Here is a 21539-nt window from a genome sequence, read left to right as displayed (position 1 = left end):
TAAAACAATTCTAACAAACGATGCTTAACACTGGGGTAGGACACCCGGCCACCTGAAAAGAGGCCAGGTTTTGTTTGAAATGGTCTAAGTTAGGTATGATGGTAATGTGATTTCCCTGCCCCTCCCCGCCTCCCAGTTCTTCAAGGCCTCAAGAGGTGCTGTGCTGGAGAGGTTTCCAAAACCTCTGCTTTGTTTGTTTGTTTTAAAAGAGGTGGGAGGGAATTGACTGCTGGCAGACTGGAAGTGAAAAAAGTTGGCCCACGCACGTATGTGGAACACTACATGCCGTGCTTTGGATTCCTGCCATTAGCAATTAGTGGAATAAAGCTGTATAGTACCAACATTGCATTTTAAAACAATCCAGTCTTATAATTAGATATAACTTCATTATAATTTTAGTCTTTTTTATTTGAAAAAAAAAGGAAAAACGATAGTTTCATTATAACAAGAGGAGAGTTCATTCTTGACTGCTGTTTTACCTGGGAGCGAGGCTACCATTGGTGCCACAGTGTGGCCAGAAAGTTTATTTTTATTTTTAAAAAACTATTTTTATTGATTTTCTTTTCTGATAACAACTATCCAATATCATTACTTAACATTCATTTTCCAATTTCCCCCCTCCCTGTGACTTCCCCCAACTTCTGGTTTATTACATCAAATGTTGCATTCTGCTGTTTGTACATAATACTATGTTATCACCTGTTATATTTCTGGTTCTCTGTAAATAAAATTGTAAATGTTTATTTAAATCTTGCCGAGTCCAATTTTTTTGTTTCTGCAATTAAGATGTAAAAGTGTGACCAGAGAGTTTAAATCTCCCTGCTCCTTTTCCCACTGCCCCAATTTGGATTCCCCCCCCCCCCAGCTGAATGCAGCAAAAGAAAAGCAGAAAAAAGCATAATGTTTAGTAAGGGGGAGACGGGAGACACAATCATGTGATTCATGTCAGGTCCGATTTAGCCCTAAACTTTATAGGGGAATATAGCGCACAATTCCATGGGTACTTGGACTCTCTTATTTATTCATAAAATTATTTATGAATTTGCATTTTGATCCAAAAGCACACCAGCCAAGCAACACACAATTCAAAAACTGTAATTTAAAGCAATATTAGGAGGAACAGATTAGGAACAAGAAAATTGCACATTTAAAGAGAAAGGGCAGAATTAAAAGCTACAAAGCACAAGTAAGTTTTAATAGCTTGCCTAAAACTAAAGAAGAAGCCACTCTAACCTTCCTAGGGAGGGAGTTCCATAGCTGGTACTGTATATCACTGGCAAAGCCCCTGCCCAATGTTCTCCGCAATTAGCCTCACATTGGCTGCATTTGCTTGTCATGCTAAGCCATGGCTTGGCACAAAGCCAAGGAGGAGATTGCACCTTCTCAGGCATTTTTGGGCCACTTACTGGGCCATCTTAACCCAGGATTGCGGTTTAAGGTCCCTCTTCCTCAAACATGATTTGTAGCCAAGGGTTGTCCCAAGATTATAGGTTGTGATTAAGAAGATAGCTTAACTATGATCCCTTAGCTGTGGTCATGGGCTAATCTAAAAATTTGGAGAGGAACATAGTGGGTGTGAGCAACTATTAAGGAGGCAGAACATTCAGAAAATCATGACAAGCGATACTCTGGTTTACTGTGACATGAAAACCGGACCTTTGTGGCAGAGCCGCCAAAGCAGATCATAAACTACAAGAAGGTTTTTATGGTAGGAGTTACAGATAGGTAGCTGTTTTACTACAAAGGAATTTCAGAAATAGACTGGAAAGAGAAGCTGCTGAATTGCAACTTATCACCAAACTTAAAACCATGGAGAGTCCTGGTCTGAACAAAGACCTTGGATTCTTATCTCATTATACATGACAAAGCCATTTTTCACCTTCTCACCCCTTGCTTTTTCCTGTAAGACCTATTGCAGTCGTTAAGAGTCGTCAACAGGCTCATCACAGCTATCTGCCAATCACCCATTCCCACCACCCTTCTGAGTAATACCCCTCCCCACCTTCTCACTATATAGAAGGGTCTGGAAACTTCTGTTTCAGTGTATCTGAAGAAGTGTGCATGCACACGAAAGCTCATACCAAGAACTAACTTAGTTGGTCTTTATGGTGCTACTGGAAGGATTTTTTTTGTTTATGGTAGGAGTCATCCTAGACATAACAGGAGCAGCTATATCTTCCAGGGACAGGAGGTGTTATGTTCAAACCCCAAAAAGGGTATATAAATGAGTGGAGCAAAATAATATCCTGGCAAAATGGATGGGCTATTGCAAAAGAGAATATGTAAATTCAATCCACTTGTAAGTACATTTCTACAACTAATAAAAAGGTGAGATTTATTTTACAGAAATTCCTCTACCGTCGAATCCATTAATAATATGCAGCAAACCCCACAATATCATTAGCAGTTCCATGGTTATGTATAGTTTTTGTCATTAAAAAGCTACAAATGTACTAAGTTTAGTAAAATCATTTTTTGCCTTTTCCAGATGACCATTATAGTTAACGATAACAACCAGAAGATAAATAAATACTTTACAACTTACCCCACCTACTCTCTCAAAATGAGATGCGTCTTTTCTGAAGTCAGTCAATGCGCTGTTAAAATACCATGTAAAACTAATGTCCAGCAGTGGATCGTGCTGAACTTGACAGGGCAAGATAACACTTTCCCCTACTGAAACATCCATGTTTGAAGGTGCCAGAGTTATCCGAGTTGGTTCTGTGAAGAACAGGAAGAGTCAGTTTCAGCTGTCTGAATTACTGTTCTACTTTCCTGCATAGTTGTTGTTGTTTTTAAGTATAATTTTGTATACAACACACACACAAAACTGAGTCAAAGACTTAAGTACAGTTTCCCTGCATCAAAGATTTTCCAATCTCCAATCTTTCAGGAATGTTAGAAAACATCTCAAAAGTACAGGGCAAATCTGATGAAACCGGAAACTGTACAAAATCTGCCTTTGAAACAAGAATGCACTGTGAAAAAATATAGGCATAAACATACTGCAGAAATAAAAACCTAAGGATTGAGGACTGAGCAGAATGACAACCAGAGGATATAGAATGCACTTTTTTATGTATTATGAAATAAAGCATTTAAAATCTCCAGTAATGTCCTTGACACAAACCCAATTTTCCTGCTTTTTTTTGTAATGGAATTGTCATATATATATTTTTAAAGCAAAAATTAGTTCCATTTCAAAACTGTAAACCTGTTCCCTCTCCACAAATGCATGGTCAAGTCTAGACTAAGATTAAGACAACAGAGATTTCATATGGCTGTCCATGGAGGCTATCAGAAAGTTTCATAGAAAAAGCTGAAACGTCACCATATAAAAAACTCTGAAAGATAGAGCATTCAATATAAACAGTCTAATATATAAAACCATTTTCCTATGAGCTTAGCAAGAGCACTGATTACATATTTCACATGAATTGCGCATGCAGTACTAATTGAAAGTAAACTGAAAATTCAAAACTGGAATGTCTGTTTCACAAATTTCTCAGTTCATACAATTTGCTACTGATAGACAATTACCTGTAACTAATAAGCTAGTTGAACTACTAGCTTTTCCAAACTGGTTCTCTGCCAGGCAAGTATAACTTCCAGCATCTGATTTACTCACATTAGCTATTCGGAGGCCTCCATCTTTTAATAGTGAAATTCTAAAAATAAGAGAGATGGGGAAAAAAGAGTGTAGCTTTGCAAAGAGAAATATGTGTATTCTTTAAATGCTTTAATTGCAACACATACACACACAGCTCCCTAATGTTCTTAAGAGAAAGTGAAATAATACATTCTCTTCCAACCTTACTCTTACAGAGTAAGAAAATTATGTGGCAGCTTCATCAACCCTACATTTACAAGCCTTGGAGATGCTGTGCCTATGTGAAGTGAAAACACAGCAAAACAGTAACCCAAAACCTTTAAAATTCTCCAACTATTGAAAAAGTTATAAAGAGAGGAGCAGTCCGGGTCAGCCTTTCTCAACATGCACTACAACTCCTATTGTAGTGGAATGGCCAGGGGTCAGGGATGATGAGAGTTGAAGTTCAAGAAGAGCTGGGGACTCAAGGCTGAGAAAGGCTGGTCTGGATAATAGGAATTTCAGATGATGTATTCTGGACTGTACTAGTGAGTAGAGCTTCCTGAACAAACTAAATAAACTCCTGGATTAGTGTTCTTTAGAGCCACCTTCTAGTGCCCTCCAGATCTTGTTGGATAGCAACAAAAGTCATCCTTTCCAAGGGAGAGCGCACTTATACTCAGGTCCTGCTACTGGGCTTCCCACTGGCATCTAGTTAAACACAGTGAGAACAGAGTGCTGGACGACAAGGACCAGCAAGGCTCTTCTTATGTTCTTATTCCTGGCCATTGACCATGCTAGCTGGGCTAATGGGTGCAGAGTCCATCAACTTCTGGGATAATTTACAGAGTCAGAAAAGACCACTATCACAGGATTGTTCCACACAGGAGAGGAAAAAGGCTTTACACACAGCGGCTGTGAGTCGGTAATGGATATTACTATAAAGCTACAGAGGAGAAGGATTTTTATTTTTATTTTTTGGAAGAAGGTAAGACTGTCAAGGGAGGAAGAAGCATCGGAGAAATCAAGGGAGGAAACGAAGGAAAATTAAAGCCCACAATTTATGGCATATTCCAGTTTGGAATAATCATAGTATACAATACCTGGATATATAAGTGCACTGGACAAAGCAACTGTGCGGCACTGAACAGGGAGCACCGGGCCCCTTTGTCTTGTTAACTGCAGAATACTTTACAAGCAGCAGTCAGATACATATATTCAAGAAGGGAAAACGTTATGTATAAGGTGTATGATTAATGCACAATCCTCTAAAAGGTGAATGAAATGGTAATGCAAGCCGAAAATATATGACTTCAGAAATTAGTTTAAATTCTGTCCTTTTAGCTCTATCTTGCAGCAACAAAAAAGTTAAAATTAATCACTCCTCTGAGAAAATAATAATTATGTAACCCTTTAGTATAGATAAGTTCAAGCTGGGAGTTGCTTTTAGAAGAGCAATGGCATGAGATAATACTTCCTCAGCCCATTTCCATCTCTGCTTTACAGTGTTTACCCAATGGTGGAACAGAAAGTTCTTGAAAAGAGCTCCAGAATAATAAAGGGAGCTTAAGGGGTTTTGGATTTATTATTTCTAACATTTATATCTTGCTGTTCCTCTAAGGACCTCATGGCAGAGTGCAGAGCTCTCCCCCATCCTAGTTTATCATTCTCGGATAGTGACTGGCCCCAGCTCTCATCCAGCACTCAGCTGCACCATGCAGGTTTGTAAGAAAGCAATAAATTCAGGCTACAAATGGATGTAATAGGAAAGCACATACTTCAGCCATGCTGCATGCTGCAAGAGTGCCTTCACAACAAGCAGAGACTGATTCAGAGTCTTTGCTGGCTTCTTCACTGGACTACTACTGCCTCCTGTTCCCCCTCCAGTGTTTTGAGGCCCTATGCCTCTAAATACCAGTTGCTGGAAATCACATGTAGGGAGAGGGCTGTTAGACTCACATCCTGCTTATGAGCTTCCCATAGGCATCTGGTCGCCCAGTTTGGGAACAGAATGCTAGACTAAAGGGTGAAGTGGTAGTGGAGGAAGCCGCAGTAGTGGGGAGTGAATGGGATAAAACCATTAAAAGCACTATATACAGTGGTTCCTTGCTTTTCGAACGTCTCCATTGACAAATATTTCGGTTTTTGAATGCTCAGAAGTTGAACGTTCTGTACAGTCATACCTCGGGATAAATATTGCGCTCCGTAGCGACCCGGAAGTAATGGAGTGCGTTACTTCCGGGTTTCGCCGCTCACGCATGCGGAGATGGTCAAAATAACATCAAGCGCTTGCGCAGAAGCGACGAAATGCGACCTGCGCACGTACAGATGCGTCTTACATTCTATTCATGATGCGAACGGGGCTCTGGAATGGATCCCGTTCACATCCTGAGGTACCACTGTATTGAGTTTTCTGTATTGAGTTTTCCGTTTTGAGGCTTCCATATTGAGTTTTCGGTTTTCAAATGTTTTGGAACTCGAACGGTCTTCCGGAACGGATTATGTTTGAAAACTGAGGTACCACTGTATTACACTTTCCAGACTAATGCACAGATTCAACCAAAGCTAGAACCAGGATGAGTCCCACTAGTGCAAAAGGGCTTCCCTGCTCTTCTCCCCCTGCACAGGTCTAGGGGGTTGTGAGAATGCCCAGAACAATAAGTGGTGGAAGAGGGGGAGATTGTATGGCAAGCAGAAACGTTTGCAATGATGGAGTGGTCTCCTTAGTGCTACTTTGAATTCCACCCCAAATTTATATTAAGTATTCTTCTTTTCCTTCCAGATGAATTGATTAAAATTTGGAAGAAAAAAAACACATAAACTTACCTTGGGACTAGATCTACCTCTCATGCTGCTAGTTAGCTATCTGTGCATTAAATCTGTGCCACAAATTTGTCTTTGCTCTCAAGGGCACCTCTGAAAGCTGCTTATGAATGGAACTGAAAAATGACTGATGCATTTCATAAGCACCACAGATTATAGCAGTATGTGGTTGGTTGGTGCTACACAGTCTCAAATTCCATTTTCAGAGGATTCTAGTGGTTCACATCTATCGGCTTTGCCACATCAATGCAAAACAATGTTGACAGCAGCACTGAGTTGGCACAGAAAGAAGACCTGGCATATTACACCAATGCCTATTGTTTAATTAAAATAAACAATGTAGAGTACTTCGAGGTACTTGGAAGTCAAACATGATTTGATAATGTCTGAGTTGAGTCAAACATGAGTTGATAATGTATGTTTCAACTGCCTATATTTAAGTATCACCCTTTTTGATATACACAAACCAAATCGATGGCAGAAAGAATGTATTCTAAAAAAGGCCTTTATTAGCAAAGAAACCTGCCACAAGCCAGCTATCTAAGCTGATTTTCAAAGAAGACATTGACATATCTGCTATCAACAACCCTTCCTGCTTGAAAGAGAAGCCAGTCCAATTGTAAATGTTTGATGACTTAAGAGAGAAAATAACCCACATAGTCTAATATGGCACTCATTTAAAAATGACTGGAAATAGCCTAGTTTTTATGCTTCACTTATAAGTGAAAGACATGGATTACAGTACGGTTCTCTCTTTATCAATACTCTACTGAAATGTCTAGTACCTAAAGAGCTCTGCCTATTCTTTCAGATATTATATTTCAATTTTAAGCAGCTATAAGTCAACTGTTGGTAGACACTGATGAAACTGTAATAAATGCTTAACATTTGCAGAAAGTTGAACTGCGGCCTCACTAACTACCAGGATCAAAATGCCTCTCCTCCCCCGTAATAACATGCTTATCAAGTATACAGGCACATCAGCAAACATACATAATCGGAAATCTTTCTCCCTTTCTTTCAGAAGGAACAGATTTTCAATATGAACCTTCCTAAATAATTATAGCAGGATGGCTGAAATAAATATGGGACCAAAATATCAATGGTTCCTAAAGATCCTTTATTTAAGCTAAAGTTTATGGATTTGAACATATGCTGTCATGTTAGCTGCAATGGGACGAAACAAAACATGTTTAATCAAATTGTTCCAGTTTAACTGGGATGTCAATGAGGCACCATGAATAATTGCTTATATCTGATTGATATGTAAGAACATTTGGGAAGACGGATGAAAACAACTCAGAAGACAGCAGAAATGACTTTTATAATACAGTCGTACCTTGGAAGTTGAATGGAATCTGTTCTGGAAGTCCATTTGACTTCCAAAATGTTTGGAAACCAAAGGATGGCTTCTGATTGGCTGCAGAAAGCTCCTGCAGCCAATCGGAAGCCACATCAGATGTTCGGCATCCCCCAAAAAGTTAGAAAACTGGAACACTCACTTCTGGGTTTCAATTGTTCAGGAGACGAAACGTACGAGTACCAAGGCGTTCAACAACCAAGGTACGACTGTATAAGAAATCAAAGAGTAACATACTGATGCTCAAAAGTAATTGGCTTTTTTGCTATCACCCAACTTTTTTGAACTATTTCAGACACCAGAGGAAAATATTTCAGGAGAAACCTTGCTTTGCATACTAGAATTAAACAGAATACAGAGTACCTTAATAGGAATTTCATCTTGTTATTAGGTGCCTGCAAAGTAATAATGGATTATAAATAGAATCTTGTGAGACAGTTATTGAATATGGCTGTACAATAAGATTATATATGATCCTAAAACTGCCAGTGAAACAGCAACTTCTCTCCCTGTGTAATAGAGATAGAATGGTTTTGCAACATGATAAAAAGTATATGCATCTGTTTTCACAGCATTTTATCTACTAGGGGGGATATTGTAAGTATACAAGGTCTAGAAACCAAGGCAAGGCATTATATTATATATCAACACGAGAATCTACACTGTCAAAATCCATGGCTCTGACACTGTGGAATTATAGGTCAGAACTATTATCTTTATAAGAGCCCAAGGGACTTGGTGGATCAAACCAGAGGTCCCTTTAGCTAGCACAGCATTCTATTTCCAGCTATGCTACCTAAAGCAACGGTTGTGAAAGCAGAGCAGAGTGAATGGTTCCATTAGAGCATAAGGAGAAGTTTACTGCAAAAGAACAAAGGTCCACCAAGTCACTATTTCTGCTACAATAGTGGAAGCTCACAAATAAGACATTAAGGGAACAAATGTGTCCTGATTTAAATTCTAAGTATTTGGTATTCTGAGGCATGCTGCTGCCTCTGACAGCTCTTCTATTTCTTCTTCTTCTTCTTCTTCTTCTTCTTCTTCTTCTTCTTCTTCTTCATCATCATCATCATCATCATCATCATATCACTTTTACAAGGCCGTAGGATGTTTTACATTTTTGTGTATGTGGCAGGAGTGGAGAAGGGAAGCAGAATGGCTCTCTTGCGCAACCAGTTTCTGTTACTGTAAAACATAGGGTTCCAGAGGCCAGAGGGACTATGCATGAAGTACCATATGTGAACCAAGTCTTTTTAAACTGCTCTTTCCCACAAGAGCCTTTCATGCTCCCTAGGTATCCCATCCTCTGTAGTAGCATTTGATGTGACCCTGGGAAACCACCGCTGGAACAGAAAACCTGCAACATTCTTTTTGTATCCATTGATTACTAGTATGTCAGTTTTGAGACTGTAAAGGTAAAGGTAAAGGGACCCCTGACCATTAGGTCCAGTCGTGACTGACTCTAGGGTTGCGGCGCTCATCTCGCTTTACTGGCCGAGGGAGCCGGCGTACAGCTTCCGGATCATGTGGCCAGCATGACTAAGTTGCTTCTGGTGAACCAGACCAGCACACGTAAACACCGTTTACCTTCCCGCTGGAGTGGTACCTATTTATCTACTTGCACTTTGACGTGCTTTCGAACTGCTAGGTTGGCAGGAGCTGGGACCGAGCAATGGGAGCTCACCCCGTCACGGGGATTTGAACCGCCAACCTTCTGATCAGCAAGTCCTAGGCTCTGTGGTTTAACCCACAGCGCGACCCGCATCCCCTGAGACTGTAGCTCAGTTCATATACAGATACTGAATAGCACAAGAATATGCTTAAAGGCAAGTTTGAATGACTTACTCAAAAAAGAGAGGAAGCACCTCCCATTTTTCTCACCCACTAGATCCGTCTCTCTCCAGTCTGAGAATGAGCCATATGATGCTTTCACCTTAACAGCCTCCCCTAATTCAGATGGTACAGAGAAATGTGACTGGATATTATCTGCATATTGATGGCACTTCACTCCTGGCAACAGCTTTCAGAGGCTTCCTAGAGATGGGGGCACTTCTTCAATGGTTCCAGTACTACCTCCAAGGTTATTTCAAGAAAGCAGTTATGGAAGACTAATCTTTGGCATTATAGGACTTGTCCTATTGTGTCCCACAAGGTTCCATCTTGTCCTCCATGCTATTTAGCACCTCCTGCCTTCCCGAAACACTCCAGAAGGATACCATGGCCGACAGTATCAAAAGCTGCCAAGAGACTGACTCTCCCCATCTCTCTCCCAATAAATGCTGTCAACTAGGGCGACCAAGGCAGTTTCAGTGCCATGAAACCAGGCTGGAATGGATCCAAGCAATCAAGTTTCCTCCAAGCATGCCTCAAACCTGAACCCCCACTCCACATTGACCCAAAGGTCAGCATAATACTGTATGAAGAAAGTACAAGGTGGAGCAAGGGGCAGGGATTATGTGCTCTCCAGATTTTAAGAGTGCTTTGCCCTATAAATTAGCTTCCCTGAAGAAACTTCCAGCGTAGCTATATATTAGTAGAAGCTCAAAATATCACTTGAAAAAGTTGATCTCATCTCCACTTCATCTTCCACCAAGGAAGCAGTCTTGTGTGTAGGTAAAGCAAGAAGCTGATAGAAGTGCAAGTACTGTTTCCCTGCATTCTATGAAGAAATGTAAAGTTAGGGCAGAGCTAGGGAGCCTTCCTGCTGGGATGGAGATCAGTCCATCACCCAAAACAAGGGGGTTTACACAGCCCTTCAGATCATCCACTTCAAAGAAGTGAAAGAATTAGAGTACTTCCATCAAAATGTACACAGTTTTATTCTGCTTTGAACACACTTCACTTTTAATTAAGTAGCTAATCCTGGGTTAATCTAATACATTCATTTCATAAGCCACTGCAAGATTTAGGTCAGAAATTCAGCTGCTGTATTTTTAAGAAACAACTTCCCTCTGGGTTTCTTTTCTAGCCAAAGCAATGATGCAAGCTCAAGCAGGGGCATACGGCTAGACAAACAACACTTCATAAAAATAACTGTGTTTTGACAATGGAATGTTAAAAACAAATGTGTCTCTGGAAAAGGGTCAATTCAGTGGCTTTCAACTTGCTGAATAGCTTCTGCATATTTTACCTTCTTCCTCATTTCTTGATAGATGCAATTGAATTGGACACTGCCAGTGTATAATAAGCTGCAGTTCGCTTACCAGCATGTAAGTCCCACTGGACTCTAAAGGGATTACTTCTGAGTAAACTTGTAGAAGATTGTGCTGCTGTTGAAGCCCTGGGGCTGTATCTAAGTGATTGCACTTTTACTTGAACAACAAGTAACAATATTTGTTCCACCCCAGCTCCCAGCCCACACATGCCAAAATCTGCCCTGGGAGTGGTGCAGGGGCTTCCTGAGAAGGGCTGAATACTGTTACATTAGCAAAATTTGTTCTACTCGTGTGATGACTTAGTTGGATAGCTCATGGATAAGAAGTCCTACGCAGCAATTAATCACAGGTAGGTTTCCTTATGATCAGAGTATTACAAATTCTTCCTAGAAGACCAAATATAGTATAAGGGCTATGGTCACAGAAATTTGTAGATGGCTTTATAAAAGCTGTGTTGGTCTCTGGTTTCATCTTTCAGTTCCTGGTCTAAATTGCTCTCTCTACAGAAAATAAAACAATTTTTATTTATTTATTTTTCAAAAAGCCACACAGTGTATGACCATAATGGCTAGGGAAGGATTCCAGTGAAGTGTTTTATGAATACTTTTTTCCTGGTGCACTGCAAGAGGCAAATCAGCATAGAAATGTCTGAGATAAAATAAATAAATAAATAAAAAGAATTGATAAACCATTCCCCCTACATTAGGATACTCGTACCAAAGACAAAAGACATGGATGCAGTAAAAACAACATTACTTCTGCATTTCCTTATTGCTTTTGCCTTTCCAGAGTAAAACCATTTGGTTGCTAGTCATAATGAAGGACATGTCAACGCTTGTCAAAGAGAATAAGGGAACATAGGAATAATCGGTAGTTTTCTGCACAGATAACTCTACTCGAAACAAATAACCTAACTTGCAACTATGAATGCTGATGCTATGCAAATCTTTTCATGAGAAATTACCTTAATTGGCTGAAATAACTCTTGTGGTATATTTCAAAATCATTTCTCATGCTCTCCATTCATAGTGCAAGTACCACGACTGACAATTATTTATACTGGATTCCCCCCCCCACCCACTTATCTAAATCCTTTCAGGAATCTGGCACATTTAGAACAATTGTTATGTCCCATCTTTCCTTCAACAATCCCAATGAAACACTTCTGGATAACAACAAACTTGTCAGTTTGGTTCCAAACAGAACACTCTAGTCGCTCCACAATGTTGGTTCAACCATACCATATGCTAATGGTAATATGTCAACATAAGCTCCTTGCTGCCTTAAATGCACTGCTTTTCATTTGTTCCTAGTAATGGAAGCTATAGTTAGGTAAATATTAAGCTTCTGATAATGCTTTTCCTGTACCTAGAGATTCCCATACAATTAGTCTTCCTCAGACTAAATCAGTCTTGAGTTCTTCCTACTCACAGTTCATAGGGATGCCTTTGCAATTTTTTTTGAATCTTCACCTGCCATCCCTTAGTCTCTTTATATCACTGAGCTAGGATGATCGGGACAGTGTGCAGCATTCAAGGTCTAAGGGCATTAAAATCAATTTATGTAACAACAGAACGAGATTTCCAGTATTATTTTCTATCTCGTTCTTCATTTTTCAGTTCACTTTGTTTTGACTGCTGCTGCTGCACAATGAGCACATATCTCCATTGAACTCTCCACAGGTGATGCTCCAGTCTAAGCTGTTACAGGTTAATTTATTACAACCTAGTCCTGTACATGAGTAGTTCAATTTTTCCCTTCCAACACACATTTCCTTGCATTTGTCAGCATTGATTCTGAACTGTCAAGGTGCTGCTAGGCTGCCTGGCTTTATTAGCTCCCTTGGCACCACTTTGACTCTCCAGAATAATTTGTATCATCTGCTGATTTGCTATGGCGTTGCAACTTCTTCACAATGCATTTTATTTAGAAAACAACAGGAGGCGACCCATTGTTAAGCACCAGTCATTTCTTAACACAAATCTCTACCATGTATTCTTCCTTTTATGTGCATGCCTCACTTTTCAAATATTGCTTATGATGACACTATGGCACAAATCAAATCTCCAGAGACAATGACAACGTCTTATCAGTTTTGTGCTAAAGGCCAATTTGTGCTAAAACGCCCAACTGTTGGAAAAGGGCGTGAGTTTGTATGAAATGATATTACGCCTGCAGTATTACCTGAGCACGTCACCTTTTTCTCAACATATAGCTTCTACTGTATTTCCCCCCTCTAATTTCCACAATCAGCTGTGCACTCTCTCCCTCTCACACACAGTGCATGGAACAAAACTTTACAAACTTCAGGCAAGTTATATTCTGTCACCTAGACCAGTGTTTCCCAACCTTTTTTGGGTAAAGGCACACTTGTTTCATGAAAAAAATCTCGAGGCACACCACCATTAGAAAATGTTTAAAAAATTAACTCTGTGCCTATATTGACTATATATAAAGTAACTCTCTTTAATAGGCATCAAATAAACACAAAGAAAGTATTTTATAATTACTTTATTATGAAATAGTAAGTACCGTATTTTTCGTCCCATAGGACGCTCCGTCCCATAGGACGCACCTACTTTTTGGGGGGGGAAATAAAGGGAAAAATTTTTTCCTTTATTTCCCCCCCAAAAAAACCAGGTCAGGGAACAGTGGGATGGCGGTGCTGCGCCTCCCCGCTGTCCCCCGAGCTTGTGGGGCTGGCCTATGTCTGCCTGGCGCGAGGGGCGCTCTGCTTCAGGGCGCCCCGCGCGTTGGGCGGCAGGCTACAGTCCGCAGCATGGGGAACCCTCTGTTTCAGGGTGCCCCACGCGCCCCCCGGGTGCGCAAGGCTTGCCAACACGAGCACGGAGCACGGGGCGTCCTCCGAAGGGCGCCCCGTGCTCCGCGCTGCCAGCTGCCGCCCGCAAGCCTTGCACTCCTGGGGGGAGATCCCCCGGGTGCGCAAGGCTGGCCAACACCAGCGCGGAGCACGGGACGGCCTCCGAAGGCCGCCCCGTGCTCCTGGCTGCCGCCCGCAAGCCTTGCGCTCCCGGGGGGAGATCCCCCGGTGCGCAAGACTTGCCAACACCAGCGCGGAGCACGGGGCGTCCTCCGAAGGGCGCCCTGTGCTCCGCGCTGCCAGCTGCCGCCCGCAAGCCTTCCGCTCCCGGGGGGAGATCCCCCGGGTACGCAAGGCTGGCCAACACCAGTGCGGAGCACGGGGCGGCCTCCGAAGGGCGCCCCGTGCTCCGTGCTCCCGGCTGCCGCCCGCAAGCCTTGCGCTCCCGGGGGGAGATCCCCCGGGTGCGCAAGGCTGGCCGACACCAGCGCGGAGCACGGGGCGGCCTCCAAAGGGCGCCCCGTGCTCCGTGCTGCCGGCTTCCGCCCGCAAGCCTTGCGCTCCCGGGGGAAGATCCCCCGGGTGCGCAAGGCTGGCCAACACCAGCGCCGAGCACGGGGCGTCCTCCAAAGGGCGTGCAAGGCTGGCCAACACCAGCGCGGAGCACGGGGCGGCCGGCCGAAGCGAGCGGCGAGCGGCGATGGGATGTGGGAGGGAGCTCGCTCGCCGCCCCGCGTGTGCTCGCCGCCTCCGCCCCGCCTCTCGCCGCCCGACTCGCCCGCCTCCCTCCCACGGCACACCAGGCAACGTCTCGCGGCACACTAGTGTGCCGCGGAACACCGGTTGGGAAACACTGACCTAGACAGTATCTTGGTGACATAATTTAGTATTTGGGGATATACAGATATTCATGATGTTGCATTTTCAGTATTGATATTGTTGTTCTAGTGGTGTTGACAGTTATCCCTAACTTTCCTCATGTTCAGATCTATCCAATTTAGTTGAGATAAAAAAAGGTATCTAAAAGCACAAGATAGATGGAAACATAGTGTTGGTCAGCAGTGAACTGAACATTTCAATGGGATGTGCATCCTTATTTGCATTAGAAGCTGTATTCCCAACTAGATCAAGGCATCATGCCTTTGCTGGCCTAGTGCTGTGCTGAACCACACTGAGTTGTGTGTTTTTTAAAAGAACTTCTCTTCCTTTGGAAGTATTTCCCCATATTTGGGGGAATGTTTAAAAAAAGGAGAAAGGGGGCAAGATTTGTGTACTTGCCTTATGTCAGAGAACTGACATCAGAGCGAGAGGCGGAGGCAGGGCTCCAGAGTGATGCCGGAGAGGGGACCAGCAGGGGGGAAGGAATTCAGCGCAACACCAGTAGAGAAGGGAGGGAGATGGAGGAATTAGAGACTGGTCTCCAAGACCCTGCATCAGAGACTAGTGGAGAGAGCGCTGGCACACCCCTGCCTTCCCCTTACTTGCGCAGACGAGTTCCGCGCAGGGAAAATAGGAGGAGACTTGGCGTCAAACAGCTCTTATGCTGGAAAAGGTTCAAGAAACGCCCACTGACAGATTCTGCAAGCGACTGACCGGCCACGGAGTGTGGGCTGTCAGCCAAGGCATGGTGAACCAGGCAATCGGACATAACTAGCAGGCAACTTACGCACAAGTAACCCCTTACAACCATTACACCTTAGGAACTGAATGAGGCAGCTGAGGACTCTTCAGTTTTGCTTCAAACATTGCAACAACAACCACCCACTGCTCTTTGCTGATAAAATTCCAACCTGGCAAGGCTTCCTGGATGCTACAATTTCCTACCTAGTGACCCCCTTTCTTCAAATTCAGCTGAAAATGTCCTTCATCTGAGAAGCCTTTGTCTTAATTCCCTAGGTCTCACGCTCAAGTGAAACAAAGCCCAGGTACATGTTCTGCATTTGCTCACATCCATTCCCCGCCTTTCCTATTGCTTACTTTCCACTATTCTTTCTTCTGCGCATGACTAACTGAATTTAGATTATAAGCTTCCTGGGGCATAAAGTATTTTTGTTTTTGTTTGCTTAGGAACATACTTCAATTTCACTTTACTGGTCAGGTATACAGCCTAACCCGCACTGCAAACTCACAAAAGTATGTTTACTCAGGAAAAAAATCAGTCAGACTTCTTCCTTAGTAGAGTGTGTAGGATTCCACTCCAGCCTTCGTATTATAAGCAGAAGTTATTTAGCTATTAAGGCTTTTGCTCCTTTTTTGTAACCCTGGTATCTTCAGTTCCTATCCTTTAAAATTCCTTGCTGTTGCAATCTATGTGTGTTTGTGTATTGTGTTTATATATTACATTACAACAAGTACACACCCTATCTCATGCATTTTGCGAGGCAGGCTGTTGTGTGTATGAAAGACCACTTCACAAGAAATCGCTCTCTGAAGTGTTGCAACACTTCTGTAGCTACCGTTCTTAACCATATAATCAGAAAAAGACCAAATCTATGTGCAGTGTATCTGCTGGGGAACTGAGGAGACAGGATGTTGTTTCAGTGGCCTTGAATGTTACTCTGGTGGATCCAAAAAGGGGGGAAAGAGAAGCTCAATTACTTTTACGAAAGCTGTGTTTGCATGTTTATTACCACGTTTAGATTAGTGCATATTATTATTATTCAGGATAGGGACTAAGAATAATAGTTTAAATTGTAGTATGGAAGCACTCATGATTCACATAATACCTTTCATTTTCTTGGAGCAGCTCACCTCCCTTTTTCCAAGTAGTCGTCGCTTTAGGGGAAGATTTCGGCTTGCAGTCAAAATGAGCTGTGCTGCCAATTAAAAGCTGAATCAGCTTCTTCATCGGGCTTTTAGAGAAGTCAGGAGCAGAGGCTAGGAGCAGAAAAAAGAATATTAACTATGAAACACAACTTTCTCTGCCATGGCCTCAGTGGATCCCGTGAGTTAAAATAGGCCCGTTTTTCATTTAACCACCGAAGAATCTGAATTACCATTGCACATTATCACACATTAAATTGTCATTGAATTCAGCTGGAATTAAACGCATACTTCATTTTCATTTCATTGAACATGAGAAGAGTCGTGCTGGATCGCACCAGAAGTCTATCTAGTCCAGAATTCCATTTTGCACAACAGTCAACCAGATGCCTGCAGGAAGCTCACAAGCAGGGTACATCTTTCTTCCGCCAGTTTCTCCCAGTGACTGCTATCCAGAGAAACTGGCTTTTCTGAATATAATTTGATTTCAGAAACTGCATAAGGACACAACTTTTAGCATGTCAGGATGTGGGTTACAATGGGATAATGCTGATGGCTGCTTCATTTTACCAGTCTGGTGGCGGCGAAGAAACACATACTATCGTGCTGTTACTAGTAAGACTGGGAAGGGCCCCAAAACAATTGGTCTAGGCTTCAGGTGGAGTTCAAAATGATTGTTTCTTCCAAAATAATATCAGAGTTCTTCATGGCTAATCAGCAGGTGACAGCATTGCTTTGATTACATCAGGAACATGAGGAAGACTTAACATTAACAATTTTGGGAAGTGCTACAGCAATGGACCGAAGGAAAAACACTTCCTTGTTCATTTCAGCAGAAGATTTTGGCAGGAGGCTTTCAAGCGCATTTAGGGCTTGGTTTGTGAGTTCTTTGCCAGCCAACCATTTTGGAAAATATGGAACCTCTTCAGCCAAGGTGCTAATGAAGGAACACAAAATGGAAGCAGAACAGGTCTCCTTGGAATACACAGCTTAGGATAACTTCAAAGAGCAGAAGGGCAATGTTAAAATGATGCCATGCGAGCTGACCTTTAGTTTGATTTTGGGCTCATATTTAAGTAATTTTTTTATATTTTTTTGCAAATTTATCGAGTGCTGCAATATCAGAGAACTGCTTTTGGCACACAAAAAAACTCTCAAACTAATAACCTTGCAATCAACCTCAAACCATTAGCAGGCTCCACTTGGCTTCCTCATGCTCTTCAGTACAAATAGAGCAGGTTATATTACAAGTGACAAATGGAGTGAGACAACTGGCCAAATATAGCCCGTGTGTGGTTCCAACTACACAGTTCTGCTAGCATAACAATTCTGGGCTGTGCAGTGGAACTTCCCTGCCATTCTCTCTCCCAGCATGGCCCCTAAATCTGTTGTGGGTGAGATTTAGGGGTTGCACAGGGAAAGGAGAGGATTGAGAACTTGCACTGGCTGGATACGACCCCATGTGTTGTATATAGCTGTGAGGATAGTTTGATGTGACCTTTGTGAATTGTAACAATGAACAGGTGCTGGTAACTATTTAGAAATGCTTAAAAGGAAACTGCACGAGGTGGTCGTCAAGGCTTCTCTCAACTGCCTTATCAGTGAAAAAGGGTGCTTGTTATTAGAATTCTGTGGAAGCGCCGAGAGTCAAGCACTCAGCCTTGATGAGTGTTTGCCATTTGTTTTCAAAAGCAAGTTGGCATAACCTCAGTAACTGGCCCCTGTCTCCATAATCAAGGAAGGGGTCACAGGAACCCATCTTATTGCTTTTTAAATGACATTGCTCTCCCAGGAATACCAGGGCCGTGATGCAGAAGGTCAGCACACCTGAGTAATGTGCTGAACCGAAGCTGCTTCCAGATCGTGTGATTAGTTTTAATCTCTGGGACTGCATCCAAGCCTTTGTCTCTGCTCTCCCCCTAATTAATAATTTATCTTGGTGTCCTCGTTTTAAAGCAGTGAATGATTGGGCTGTAAAACACACCAGGCTTCATCTTCCACCCCCGCACCCATCTAATACATCCTCTAGATGCAGGTGAGTAAAGTATTGCAGCACCACAATTAGAAGTTGCTTTGCTGCGATGAGAAAACAACAACACCCCAAGTTTTGCCACTTGTTTTTTTTCTTAAGGCAATCATTCTCACAACTACATGGCATGGAAATACATATTTAGTAACAGTGGCACAATGGATTGGTGCATCTGGCTGTTAATCAGAAGGCCGGTGGTTCGAGCCCACTCAGGGATGACTGTGGGGAGGTTTCCTTCATTGCAGGGGGTTGGACTGGATGACCCTGAGGGTCCCTTCCAACCCAACGATTCTATGAAAGAGATAGGAAATTTTAGACCTACCTACAACTCTGAGATCTGCGCTGGAATATATTGTCCCGTGTTTGTTTTCTGCAATACACTGGTAAATGCCAGAATCTGTCAAGTTGAGGTTTGTTATGATCAAAGCCCCATTTTCGATTTGTATTCTTCCCTGGACAGCAAAAGCAAAAGTTAGAAATGTATATGCCTTTAAATGACTGGTAAAAGAGACACGGGAAGCTATTTTGACTGCACAACTATACCCCATGCTTTTATCAAATCTCATTTGAAGAGTTTAAACGTAGCTTAACTGATGCTTGAGTCAACTGTGAAGTTTCTGGCATGCTCTGACCAAAGAGAGTAGCACAACAATAATAACAGTAATAATGGCCTTTATGAGCTACAAGGCTTTATGTGCTATCCAGCAGATATAAGCCTCAAACTGGAACACCAGCTTTGAAAATCCTCTTTTGAATTCCGAGAAAATTGAGTTGGATTTGATTGTCAATGTGCCCTATTCCTAACAATCCTGGGGATCAACTCACTTTAATTTTGGTGCTTACAAGCATGCCTACTTCTATAAAATGGTTTTGCAGCCTGGCATGGGGTGGGGGTTCAATTCTGCTCCTTCGGAATGTCAAGTCATATTACAACTCCAGAGACTGGGTGTAGCGTTTTGAGAAAGAAACAGAGGTCTTGTTCACCTTGAACAGGGTATATATACATGAAGCACGAATTCAGACGGTAGATGGAAGTTTATATCATTGCTTATTGAATATGCAAATAATAATGTTATATGCTATCACATTCAGAAATCAGTTTATCACAATTTATGCACACATGAATAAAAAGAAAGAAACCTAAGAACTTATAATTTATCTTTAGAGGCACTTAGAGAACATCAATCAGCCTTGACTGCAATAGCACGGGTTTTTTGCCTGATCATCTGGGCAGCAGGACTCAGCCCCCTTGGCCAGTATCACATTTCCACCATCACTTTTGTGGTCCATGATTCTCACTTAGGAATGACTTTTTAAAGCCACGGAGGGATTCATTTTGCAGTTGTGAGAAAGAAAGAATACTAACATGACTAGAAGAGAAATTAGTAATAGAGCCTTACAAATCACACTAAAATCCTTACAAATCACTCCCCAATGAAGAGGAATACAATACAATGTGATAGAAGAAGATATGACTAAAGAGACTTTTGAAGTCTGGCAATCCCATCAGCAGATGTAAACATCCTCCAATGCCTAGGTGAATAAAAACAGTATTTGCCTTACATAAAGATATAACAGAGATGGTGTTAGATAAGCTCCCCTGGGGAGTAAGTTTCAAAGACAGGATCCCACCATAGGAAAGGCCCTCTCCTGTATCACTCCCTGCCTCACCTTCAAAGGTGCATAGAGGTGAGAAATAATTATAACCAATGCTTTCGACTCTGATCCTTTCAGCTACTGCTGGCAAAATAACGTTAGGAGTCTTATTTCTCAGATCATCCAGTCTGTGAACAAAGGCACGAAGAAACTGCTCATCATATTGGGGAACTTTACACTTTAGCCCACTTAATTTATCTGCAATTATTAGGTTTCTAAAATCCATAATCTCAAACTCATTAACTTTCTCAGGGAACTTTTTTTTATTTGCCAGTTCAATTTTGTAATCAATATATGCTCTTAAAATGCCCATTTCATTTAAGAATATTGCTTTCCATGTTTTCATAGGCTGGGGAGATCCAGGATTATCTTCAAATTCAGAGTCTATAGACTATAGAGTCCCCTCCCCCTACATCCTTTTGCAGACCTAATATAAGTCTGTGTACAGTTTTCTCCCCCCCCCCCCACAGAATCACCTCCTATTAAGTTACTGATGTTCATGTATAGGTAAAGGTAAAGGACGCCTGGACGGTTAAGTCCAGTCAAAGGCGACTATGGGGTGCGGCGCTCATCTCGCTTTTCAGGCCGAGGGAGGCGGCGTTTGTCCACAGACAGCTTTCGGGGTTATGTGGCCAGCATGATTGAACTGTTTCTGACACAAAGGGACACTGTGACAAGTGCCAGAGCGCACGGAAATGTTGTTTACTTTCTCGCCACAGTGGTACCTATTTATCTACTTGCACTGGTGTCCTTTTGAACTGCTACATTGGCAGAAGCTGGCACAGAGCAATGGGAGCTCACCACCATCATGGAGATTCGAACTGCCGACCTTCCGATAGGCAAGCCCAAGAGGCTCAGTGGTTTAGACCACAGCGCCACCCGCATCCTCCATACATGTATATAGAATCTTGAACTAGCACTAGATACAACCCTAGGCTCAGATTCAGCGTTCTCTGACTGCCAGCGGGAGGGTTGTTGTGCTAACAGAAGGGCAAGAATAATGGGGGCACAATATGAAATCCTGCACAACAGCTATGCGCGCAGAAAGCTTGTTGTGCAACAGATTGCACAATAGGAAGTATCGGAATTAAAGCGAAACCAAGCAAATTGTTGTGCAACCAGCCATGAGTACCATTCCACTAGCGCAAAAAATTCTGCTAGTGCTAAGGGACTTTAACTTAGCACTACACTGAATTCCTCTCTTAGTTATTTATCACCCTACTACTAAGTTAGTTATCACTGTACTTGGTCTACTAGGAATCTTGTCCAACTGAACAACAGTTGCCTGACAAATGCTGATCCTGAAACCAGCAACTAGAAATGTGCAAAAGTGATATACAGTG

At 42.3% G+C, this 21539-nt stretch overlaps 1 protein-coding gene across 1 annotated transcript in view; it reads right to left on the bottom strand.

Annotated features, from left to right (window-relative positions):
• The window catches only part of LOC309364393 (contactin-3-like), a 165613-nt gene that overhangs the window by 23132 nt on the left and 120942 nt on the right, over nucleotides 1–21539 (bottom strand). The window contains exons 8-11 of the mRNA XM_081901579.1: nucleotides 18863–18992; nucleotides 16475–16625; nucleotides 3541–3668; nucleotides 2546–2721 (exon numbers count right to left, since the gene is read on the bottom strand). Of these exons, the coding sequence (XP_081757705.1) occupies nucleotides 2546–2721; nucleotides 3541–3668; nucleotides 16475–16625; nucleotides 18863–18992 (585 nt within the window). The remainder of the gene's footprint in view (nucleotides 1–2545; nucleotides 2722–3540; nucleotides 3669–16474; nucleotides 16626–18862; nucleotides 18993–21539) is intronic.

This window comes from Podarcis melisellensis (assembly GCF_964234715.1).
Source record: "Podarcis melisellensis genome assembly, chromosome: 2".
Lineage (NCBI taxonomy): Eukaryota > Metazoa > Chordata > Lepidosauria > Squamata > Lacertidae > Podarcis > Podarcis melisellensis.
Note: the sequence above shows the minus strand (reverse complement) of the source record. Positions and strands in the feature narration are given on the sequence as shown.